Source organism: Otolemur garnettii, unplaced genomic scaffold (assembly GCF_000181295.1).
Source record: "Otolemur garnettii isolate 467f Iridium unplaced genomic scaffold, OtoGar3 scaffold00082, whole genome shotgun sequence".
Taxonomy (NCBI): Eukaryota; Metazoa; Chordata; class Mammalia; order Primates; family Galagidae; genus Otolemur; species Otolemur garnettii.
Window position 1 is genome coordinate 3,289,048 of NW_003852477.1, and position 12,110 is coordinate 3,301,157.

Here is a 12,110-nt window from a genome sequence, read left to right on the forward strand (position 1 = left end):
AGTCAATAGAGTAAAATCCAAATTCACTACCATGGCCAAAAGCTCACTAGGATATGCTACTCCTCCCAGCCCCATCTGTCTACCCTTAGCTTCCCAAAAGTTGCTCCACTAGGATCGCCACATCATCAGCCCCTTTAAGAGTCCTTGAGCAACCGAGGTCCTTACTGTTTTTGCACTTGCAACGCCCTCTGACTGGAAAGCTCTTTCCCCAGATATATCAGGTGTCTGCCCAAGCATCTCACTACTGAAGAGGTAACAATCTTCTACAAGCATCATCACCACTCACTCACCCATTCGTACCCCGAGGTTTTCTTCATGGCAATTACAACCACGTGATATATATTTATGTGAATTTTTGCTATTGTCTACCTCCCTACTTGAATTGCAGGCTCCATGGGGGCAGGTACTTTGTTTTGTTCACTTCTATCTGTCACCTGTACCTACAGTAATACTTAGTATAATAAGGCAAGGTAAACAAATACTGAATGATTGCTTAAAGATAAAGATAACTGAATATGAATAAAACTGACTTAAATGTTTGTTAGTTTAGATATTAAATCAGGAAGAAAAAGATTTTAAGGAAAAGCCACTGAACTTGATATTTTCCATCTTTCTCATGACTCCTTAATTGGGAGCCAAAATAAGAAAAAGAAAGCTGGGGAATTAAGCTCAGAATTCTGGTATTTCTAGATTATCTTTTAGTAACTTTCTTTAATTACAGGTAGTGAAACACATCTTAAGATTTCAGACATATGAACACTTGATACTTTGGAATCACCAACACTTTTATCCCAGCATCATTAAAGCAAATGTAATCTCATTTAAATGTCAAGAAAAAAATTAAAGAAAATAAGAGAAAAGAATTTTAAGAAAAAATTTTAAAGTAAATGAAAACTAGAAAAGAAGGGCCTCTATAAATGGTTTGTGAAAAAACATGAATGTAAGAACAGTTATATGAATTGTTTACTTTTTTGAAGACTGGGTAGCTCGTAGTAATAACATCTTAACATCATAACTGTTAGGGAGCTGCACAGCTTTCTCAATACTATTCCATAAAAATGTTAAGTATATTAACAAGCATCTAAAATAATTCCAAAATAAAGTCATTTGCACCTTATTTTAATAGTAATTCCTACTTAAGAAAACAACATAGATACATACCTTTTTGGCATTCTAAACTGCATTTTGTAAATTTAAAAATTTTAATATACACATGCAACAAAACCCAGTTCAGAACTAAGCTAATTCCAAGATGTCACAAGCCAAGAAGTACACCATTTAAGCAAAGGACACAATATAAGAAAGGGAGCTGAGAGAGAAGGAATGAATGAATGAACAAATGAATGTGTGGGTGTGTGTGTGCCTGCGGGGGCATACATATGTCAGGGGGTGGGGGGTAGAGGAGAACAATATGAGGAAACAAATTCCAGAATTTAGTTCTAAATAGGAGCTATGTGAACATGAAGATGCCAAAAATTGACTTTCTCTTTACTTCATAATTTCTTTTTTAATACAATTTCTATAGTCAATACTTTTATTCATCACCATTATAGGTAGTCCCCAACCCACTGGTGAGGTGACTGCTACATAAAATTTTGCCTACAGGGGCTAGTTATTTAAAAGTTGAAAAACATTTTCACATCAAAATCTCTTCTTACGCCTCAGATGCCCATATAATTCATTATCTAAAAGCTGTCACTCCGGTTGAGACAGGAAGCAGAACAACAGGCAGAAGCTGAGGCACACAGCTTCTTGGCCACAAATCCCTGGCCCTTCAGGGCAGGGTTGGAGCAGAAGATGGGAAAGGCACTGAGTGGTGAAACTTATACTGCTCCTTGCACCAGAATCTTGGTTCTTATCCTACCTGGCTCCTCTGCTGGGGCCGTTTCTGCCTAAGGGAAAGGAAGGTTTTCTTCTCTAAAGGCAGCTCATCTAAACATTAAAAGCACAGGTTCTCAAGTGGGGGAAGTTCTGCCACCCAAAGGATCTATTTCCATGTATACAGACAGTTGTCCCAACCAAAGGCAGATGGAGCAGGTGCTATAAGCATCTAGTGGGTAGAAGCCAAGGATGCTGGTCAACATCCCACAATGCACAGCACAGTCCCCCACAACAAACAACTGTCCATCCCAAATGTCCTTAAGTGGCAAGGTTGAAATACTCTGCTCTAAGGGTTTGTACTATTGTCTACAACAAATAATGAGGCCAGAAGTTAGAAGTAGGCTGGGGAAAGGTTTGGACCAGAAGAGGAAGAGAATAAAAAGAAAAATCCCAAGGAAGTGAACACAGGGAAGGGATTTCCTATGTTCATCCGGCCAGGGATGGGGCAGCTTTTCTGAACGGTATTTCATCTGAGGAACACAAATGCGTATGAGCCAAGCATATGTAAACTAAGTCTGCTTTATACAGAATCACCAAGTAAATAAAAAGAGCTTTTCCCAAAAGATGCCAGAACTGACCGTAGAGCGATAGTCTTTCAATAAAACAGGATACTGTATTATAGCTTCAAAAGCTGACAACGTGATCTTGATAAATTCTTCTGATGCCGTTAGTCCTAGAAATACAGTTAATTATTATTGGTTTTTGTTTACATGTTCTAAATCAGAATATCAAAGTACCTCAAATAAAGAAATAAAATGTACTATGGTCTACTCACCTATGGCTCCATCTATGTTAGTTTCTCCTGAGTCTACTGATTTGATATGGCTCTGAAAAGGGAAAATTTTTAATAAATGGAGGTTTCAAAATTACTCTGAAATAAAATAGTGTTTTGTCCAAAACTGTATCTATTATTCTCAATGAAATAACTCAGAGGACATTAAATACACTACATATATTATATATACTATAATTACAGTTTTAAAATTTCATTAAATACTGCACATAAATTATACACTATGATCATTTTTAAACATACTAATCACTAGCAGTGAGATTTAGAGTTAGAATAAATTCAATAGTAATATAAGGACCTGCAAAAGTGAGAATAATACAATTGATGCACAGCCATCTCCAGTAATATGCCAACACTTACTTCTCTCACTACAGTGGAACTTAGTGACAATGGGACCTAGTCAAGAGCAACAGTTGTCTCAAAGGAAGGTCAAGTCTGAGTTATCCTGAGTATAAGCTACATCAAAATATGGCACTTTGGTTCTCACGGCTTGTCTTCAAATCTCTCCACCATTTTTACTTCCTCCTAGGTATCTCCTGCCCCCTTATTGGTGCTCCTGAGCACTGTTTTTACTTCCTCCTAGATATCTCCTGCCCCCTTATTGGTGCTCCTGAGCACTGTTTTTACTTCCTCCTAGATATTTCCTGCCCCCTTATTGGTGCTCCTGAGCACCATGTTTCTGCTTCCTTTGCAGGAAGACATCCAGAGCTGCTTGACAGTCAGGCCTGAGCAACTCAGCTGTGAGCTCTTTGAGGACTCAGTTCCCAGGATGAATGACCTTCCCTATCGCGGTGGCTGAATACTTCAGACACACAGCTGCTCATGAATATAATCTCACTGAAACAATCACTGCCATAGCTATACCAGGCAGAGCATCCATTTGCAGAGACATGGCAACAGAATTCTTGCCCTTAGGCTCACAAAATACTACATATACAAAGGGTGGACATGAAGATCATGTGCAATTCAAAGATACAACTATTTTAAATTGCACATGAACTTTATGTCCACCCTGTATTATCTTATATAGAATAACAAATGGAAAATAAAAGATGCCCCTGAAACTAAAAAATAATTAAGTGTAAGCAACTGCCCAGAGTATTTTTTACTGTTCTCCAATGACTTTTCTTAAAATACTTGATAAATATGAAAGAATATATGTAACATATGCAAAAAAATACATATATATTTTGTATTATAAAGAACAAAGAAAATTCTTAAACCCAGTCAAGAACTAAGACATTCCCAACTGCTTACATAACATAAATTCCTCCATTCTATCTACATGCTTCTCCCTCTGAGATAACCACTATCATAAATTTATTATTTCTTTGGTTTTTGTTAATAGTTTTAAAACATATACATATGTTCTCAAATATTATGTGTATTTTTGACCCTTGCTGAAATCATATCAAACTGTGTATAATTCATACAAATGTGACAATGTATAGCCATTAAAATGTTCAGGAAACATAAGACCTCAAACTATAAAACAACTAGAAAAAGCCACAGGGGAAAAGCTCTATAACAGCGCTCTGGGCAATGATTTTTTGGGGGTATGAACCACAAAGTTCTGGCAACCAAAACACAAACGGACAAATGGGATTACACAAAACTAAAAAGCTTCTACACAGCCAAGGAAACAATCAACAGAGTAAAGAGATAACATACAGAATGGGTGAAACTATCTGCAAACACATATCTGATAAGGAGTTAACAGCTAAAATATGTAAGGAACTCAATAGTAAGAAAGTAGATAACTTGGTTATAAAACTGGTCAAACGATCTGAATGGACATGATTCAAAAGAAGATAAATCGTCAAAAACATATTTTAAAAATGTTCAAAATCACTAATCAAGGAAGTGCAAATTAAAAGCACAATGAGATATCACTTCACACTTGTTAGAATGGCTACTACCAAAAAGCAAAGAAAACAAGTGTTAACAAGGATGTGGAGAAAAGGGACCACCTGCACACTGCTGGTAGAAATGTAAATTAGTATAGACATTATGGAAAACGGCTTGAGTATTCCTTTAAAAATTAAAAATAGAACTACCATGTAATCTAGCAATCCTACTATTAGGTATGTAACCAAAAGAAATAGTAATACAATCAGTATGTGGAAGAGATATGTCATATTTATTGCAGCACTAGTCACAATAGCTAAAATATGGAATCACCTAATGGACCATTAACAGATGAATGGATAGGAAAATGTGATAGATATATACAATGGAATACTATTCAGCCTCGAAAAAGAAGAAAATCTTGCAGTCTGTGGTGTGAGTAAATGAACCTAGAGGATACTATGCTAGGCAAAATATGCCCAGCACAGACAGACAAATGTTACATGAAGCTAAAACAAACTGCACTCAGAGAGGAGAACAATAGTTACCAGGGAGATTTAATGTGCAACATGGTGAATATAGTTAAAAACAATGTGTTGCTTTCTTGAAAATTGGTAAGAGAATAGATTATATGGTGTTCTCACCACAAAAAAATATGAAGAATATGTGAGTAATGGATGTTAATTAAATTAGCTCAATTTAGCTATTTGACATGATACATATTGCAATGTTGTACTCCATAAAATACACATTAACTTTTTTAAATATAGGAAAATATTTAATAAACAATGTAAATTTTAAAAAGGTAGAACATAAATCCATGTAGATACAGAATGATTTCAACCACATGTATCTGCATATGCTGCATATGTGTTACAGATATATAATTTTTTTTTTTTTTTTTTTTTTTTTTTTTACAGTTTTTGGTCGGGGCTGGGTTTGAACACGCCACATCCGGCATATGGGGCCGGAGCCCTACTCCTTTGAGCCACAGGCACCGCCCCAGATATATAATTTTTTTCTACAATACGAAGTGCGAAGCGTATATACAGATAGGAAACATAAGGAAACAGCAATCTGAACAATGGTTATCTCCTGGTGTGGAGTTACACATCATTTTATTTTCTTCAAAATTCATTATAATTTCCCAAATTTTTCCTTAATAAGCATGCATTTTTACAACTTAAATAACCATAAATTACCTTTAAAGAAAAATCTTAAAAGACATTTTTTAGGTTATAAAGAAAATCAAAAGGCCTAGAAAATTATAAGCTCTTTGAAAACTGAAAATACATGAAACCATAAGTTTTCTAATTTGATCTATGAATAAATAAGACTAAAAACACGGTGTTAATTTTAAAAAGAAGCAAGGTGTACCTTTCATGATATTTGGGTTGAAAGAGTTTCACAAAATTCAAAAATGGACACCTAACTTTTATGTAGTAAATAAGGACTCTGAAAAATTCAGAGACAAAGAGAGAGACACAGAATGTCTTCTCTTAACCAAATCGACTTAAATGTCTGTGGATTACTAAAGCAAGAGAGAAGGCACAGAGCAGTGTGTGAAAATGACTCTTTCAGAGTAATTCTTCTAAAAATATGTAGATCATACACAAATGCTGGTGAGGTAGACAATAACTTAGGGAAGAGTTCACAGGAAAGAAGGAGCATGGGTTCCTTTTGGAATCTGAGACAGCATGTGTGTTTTACTTTGTATTTTCTGCCTTTCTGTCCTCTGGAGATTTTCAAACACATGTATTACCTTTCTCTCTTTTTTTATTTATTCATTTTATTTATTTACTTATTTATTCTTGCTGGGTTTTGGCTGGGGCTGGGTTTGCACCCACCACCTCCAGCGTATGGGGCCAGTGCCCTAGTCTTTTGAGCCATAGGTGCCGCCCCTTTCTCTCTTTTTTTATATTAGCAAAAGTTATCCAAATGGTGAAATTATGGGCTTCTTTTAACTTTTCTTCCTTATACTTCCTCTATTTTGAAAATATATCCCTGAGTATGTTATTGATTTACCAATTTCAATGTCTTTTGTCTTTTGATATATTTTCCCTCATTCTCAGCGTATGTAATAGGAAGTAGCAAGGTGAGAGTAAGGATGGGACAGGAGGCATTGGAGATTTAAGGAGAAAAGGGAAATACAGTCACGTACAGGTATACAAATTAGGTAAATATACTAGGTGTGCCAGCCTGCAGGATGAGTCAAGGTGTATTCTAAGTGAGACCTGTTATTGTTACCATGTTTTTCTCTACCCAATATTTAGCCACTCAAAGAAAAGGCAGGGTAAATAGAGACTTAAATTTCACCAGCATTAGGATTTTCCAGAGGAAGACAGGAAAACAAAGAAGAAAGGGAGCTCTGGGTCTATCCCAGGCAGCAACGGCAGCTGGAGCAGGCATTCAGTGGACTAGAGAGAACGTGAAGCAGCAGACCCTGGGAGGGCAGGATGGTGGGCAGGAGGCTGGGAAGGACAACTTACGTCTCAGAGGAGTCAAAGGGCTGTGCGAGTTGGGGAGGAGAGGAAAGGATTTGAAGATCAGGGATGGTGGCCAGAAAAGGCAATGCTTACAGTAAGGTCAAAAGTCTGGCCATTGGGGCAGGCAGCTGGGAACAATAAGCTTGTACCAAGAGAGGTAGCTGAGCAGCGGAGCAGCTAAGAGGTTGAGGTGCGGAAGACTACTCCAGAGAGTTAGCAAATTCTGCACAAATGACGGCAGGAGCAGCACAGAGAGGTTCACAGTGAGCCCAATGCTAGAAGCAAGCTGAGGAATGAGGGGCAATGACCCAGAAATCTACAGATGACCACCACACAGGGGCTAACACAGGTATCTTCTGATAGCATTAGCTTCAAAGCTGGGAGCTTTAGCAGGAGAGCAAACAGGGCAGACACCCACCCACAGCTAGGCACAATGGCTGGAGGAGTGTGGGGCAGAAAATGGCTCCACCTAGAGGACAGAAGGCACAGCTGTGCCTCATCAACTGGGTCGGGGCTCTCCAATATCACCCAGTACTCCCCCAAAAAGGCTAAGTAAGACAAGCTCCTGCAGCAAACTGGGACTATGAATTCATGGTCTGTAAAAGGCAGGGAGCCACCGGAAACAACAGCGTCTGTGTGGCAATGAACAAGTATACAGTATCACATTTTTAAAAATAAAAGAATGCACTATCTCTGCTTCACGTACAACTGAAGCCAAAATCTCTCCCTTAAAATAAAAATCTGCAGAGGGCAGAAAGTATATCTTCTCTCGGTTATATTTTTTGTTTAAAAAAAAAAAAAAACAACCTATAACCACCACAAAGCCATCATACTTTTATGAAGTAACAGGACCAGAACTTAAACACAGCAAGTCTTCTTCCTCAACTCATCAAGCAAGAGCATTTTCAAAAGGAAACAAGGAACACAAACAACATCAGGTTAATACACGTAAGTTCCCTAACATATTCCCTTAAGGTCATTACTTTCTATTCCCCAGATGGATTCAGTAACACCCGATTCTTTTGGAATCCCAAAAGCAGCACAGCATTCACCGTGGCATTTCCCCACAGCACCTGCCCAGAGACCTGACTGCTAAAACCCGGAGAGGAAGCCAAGAGTGATGATGACAGGCTGCCTCTGCCAGTAAGGAATGACAACAGCCATTATCAGCTGGGTTGTCCTCTTGCCAGGAGTCTTTCAAAGCCTGATAATGTTTGAAAAGTCCCCTGAACTATTTCCAAACACTAGTTTCTTTAAAATATAACAAAGCTAATATTTCATTTTACTTTGGGGGAAAAATGGTTACAGAAAGTAAATTCCTATTTCATATCTCCATATGTAAGTAGTATCCTAAATTTTTCTACTAAAACCAAAAATGTATATAGGTCAAACAGGCAAATCTTGCCTAGTGTCATTATGAGACATGAAGCCAGTGGGAAGCACAATTTCAATTTGTGCCTTCTCCGGCCTCCTCCATAAGAACCTTGTAACGAGTGGAGATCAGCCCAACCCTGATCACACATCCATGCACACCCAAGGCAGGCCAGCAGCTCTTGGAGATCTCTTTAGCAGAAGCCCAAGAAGTTTTTGGCAGCAACTTGCTGCTTCCAGATATAGCTACTAAAGGGGACTAAGTTTGAATGCCTCAAATTAAGGCATATTTTTGAAATATAAAAGGACAATATGCCTACCATAATATAAAATCAACTCTACAGATACATTTGGACCAGTAAATCTTCCAGAACTCAATGCTGGCCACAGCACTCCAGCCTGGGCAACAGAGCAAGACCTGTTTCTTAAAAACACAAAACCAGGGTGGCACCTTTAGCTCAAGGAGTAGGGTGCCAGCCCCATATACCCGGGGTGGCAGGTTCAAGCCAAGCCCTGGCCAAAACTGAAAAAAAAAAAAAAAAAACTCCACAATGCTAAGTATGGGTAAATATGAATGGACTACTTCCTCATGTGACCAGAACCAACGAAGCCAATGAAGCACTGTGCTCTAAAGACAGTTCCCACACAATCATTCTGTGGTCTGAATTTGTGACTATTCAACCCCATCCTGCTCACAAAAAAAAAAGAAAGAAAGAAAGAAAAAGAGACCCTTAGAAAAATTTAGAAAACCTCTGCGTAGAAACATTGGCTTTAAAAATGTTATTAAAAAAACTTTTAAATGTGCTAATCTGCACTGTAAATTTCTAAGAGGCTGTGCCGGGTGTTGGATGAGTCAATGTGTCTCAGTGGCATCAGTAAAGCATTGTCACTCGATTATATTTGGTGTCTTCTGGAAATATTATGAATTAGCTCACAGAAGCAATATTTAACTCTCAACAATTCAAAATATGGACAGCTAATCCAGATCCTGAATTTAAGTCGCTAATTCCCCCCCTTCACTGGCATTACACCAGTGCCACCAACACTAAGTATGGGGAAAGGTGAACACACAACTTCAGTAAGCAATGAAAGAATTCCAGGACCAGCTGTGATTTAAACTAGGAAAAGAGCCTCAACCTGGCCAAAAACCTCCACTTTATTTACCAAACTCTCTCCCCTTAGGTGAGATTATTAAATAAAAAAATTGCTAAAAATTTTTTACAATACCATAATAATCTTTAAACCAGGTAACTTATTTTCCATTCTCTAAAAGAGCCTATATTGAGGAGAACCTACAGAACACCCAAGGAGTATTCCTGTTCCCGGGAGAGGGTGAGGGAGCCTTTCTCTGCAGTGTGGCCCCTCCCTCGTCTCTGAACACAGTATGAATATGTTATTTCAAGGAGCTCATGAGTTCTCCGCAGTACACAAATAGGTAATTCCTGAAGTCCATGAAGACTCTTATGTTGGGGGACACTGGGTAGTTTCTTAAAAACCTGACGTTTACTCAGATAATGTAGACAGAAGAAAGAAGAAATTAATAAGAGAAAGAATGCAGTACGATTATACCTATTCTACACAAACACTATGCCAAAATATTCCAAGGTGCACTACAGGGAAAAATTACTATTTCAGACATTGGTATGTCAGTGCAATGGGATTATAAGTATAGAATTATATCATGTACTTAAAAACAGTATGAAAAATAAACTAAAGATGGTCATTGATGGAAATTCTAAGAATATGTTCATTTATAAATTTTATAAAATTACCTACTTTTTAGAATTCAGGATTAAAGCTCTGGAATGATGACAAAGCTTTGAAAGTGAACACAAACAGGACCCTTACTGCGTTACCCACGCTGCTTCCTGACAGAGACCTCCGCTCAGTATTTGTACTTAAAATCATCACACTGTACCCGATGATGGACTTCTAGCAAACCAAAGTCTCACTTGCAGGTGGAGCAAACTAACAATAAAATGGACAGGTCTGCTTCATTTTAACTGGATACCTTTCCGAGTATTTTGAAAATCTCTGTTCAGTTTGCTATTGATAGCAAAGTAAGACTGGGGACACTGCATGACAAATGTAGTGAGGAGCCTTTGTACAGCTCCTCATTTTATCAGCCATACTGTGACTACTACAACAAGGGGAAAGATAACATAATTCATGAACCACAATCTAAACGAAAAGATAAATTTTTGTGAACAAAACTGAAATAAAAAACAGCATAGTGATTTGTTTTTCATTTCTACCCAGATCATCAAAATTAAATTTAAAAAAATTTAAAAAGCTGAGCTGAGCTTTATGTGGAGAAATGCAATTATAAGAAGAGGCACCGCACATGACTGGACAACATAATCCAAAGTACATAATGATGATAATATATTCCTAGTACTCCATTTTTACGAGTAAAAGCTACAACCCAATTTTAGCCCAGGAATATGGAGAGGGGAAGAAGAGAGAGGGAGGGAAGTGGTGGGGGGGGGTGAGTGGAGGGAGGGTGATTGGTGGGATCACACCTATGGTTCATCCTATAAGGGTACATGTGAATCTCTCTAAATGTAAAATATAAATGTCTTAACACAATAACTAAGAGAAAAACATGAAGGCTATGTTAACCACTTTGATGAAAGTATCTCAAATTGCATATAGAAACACTACACTGTATCCCATGATAGTATTAATGTATACTGCTATGATTTAATAAAAAATAACAAATACATTTTTTCAGATTTTGGTTTTTCAATACCAAAATTTATAACAGTGTTTCTATTTGCCTTATTTACCCCATTTGGACTGTCTCTGAACAAAATGCATTATCAGGAGAGAATGTATTTTTTCTCCAAATGTCAAATTTTATTACAGTCAATAGATAAAAATATAAAAAGGTCACTTCCCTAGGGATAAATACCACTAGGATTTTTAAATTACCTCATTCTGACACCAAATTCCACAAACAGAGAGAGCCACATTTTTATTAGAAACAAGAAAAATTTAGTATTACTCACAAGAATAGTTCCATAACTGAAAAGGAACTCTTCTGTTACAACTTGAGGTCGAAATACCTGTGTGATAAGAGTTTCTAGAGATTAAATCCTGAAAGTGATGTACAATTTTAGTTTAAGAAAAAGAATTAAAATGTTTTGTCTGACTTGATATTTCTTGGCTCCACTTGTCAAAGAAGAGAGCCACATTTATATCACTTTCCCCCTAATACAACACTACCTGCGAAGTTACAAGGTGAAGCACTATTGGCATCAGAGGGAGACACATCTTCAGCTGCTTCACTTGAACTGTTGATGGGTGTTTACGGCCAGAAACGGTAGCCAAGGCATTAAGAATGTCACCTGTGAAAACACAGCCAAGAACATGCATGGAGGTCCAAAACTACAGATACTTAGGTACTGGTCATGGCTTAAATAAGAAAATGGGACTTCTAAGATAATTAATCTCCAAATAAAAGAAGTAGACAGATGCATCATTTTATTCACAAGTACTAAAATTATAACAGACACATATAGCCCTGGGGACAGAATACAATATTCTGCATATACGCTATCAATGAATTCAACCTCTCATCTACAAATTAAAAATGAAATTTATAAAGGTTTATGAGAGAAAAGCACTTCAAGAAATTATTTTGTAGTTTCCAAATTTCAACCTTGAGTACTTAGTACTTTTATAAATAGGGAAAAAATATTTAAAAATTGTAAGTGAACAAAAATAGA

The 12,110-nt window shown here is 37.3% G+C and overlaps 1 protein-coding gene across 1 annotated transcript in view; it reads right to left on the bottom strand.

Moving 5' to 3' along the window:
* The window catches only part of ULK4 (unc-51 like kinase 4), a 619,976-nt gene that overhangs the window by 427,304 nt on the left and 180,562 nt on the right, over nucleotides 1-12,110 (bottom strand). Inside the window, exons 25-28 of the mRNA XM_023515932.1 lie at nucleotides 11,608-11,729; nucleotides 11,391-11,447; nucleotides 2,657-2,708; nucleotides 2,460-2,554 (exon numbers count right to left, since the gene is read on the bottom strand). Coding sequence (XP_023371700.1) covers nucleotides 2,460-2,554; nucleotides 2,657-2,708; nucleotides 11,391-11,447; nucleotides 11,608-11,729 — 326 coding nt within the window. The remainder of the gene's footprint in view (nucleotides 1-2,459; nucleotides 2,555-2,656; nucleotides 2,709-11,390; nucleotides 11,448-11,607; nucleotides 11,730-12,110) is intronic.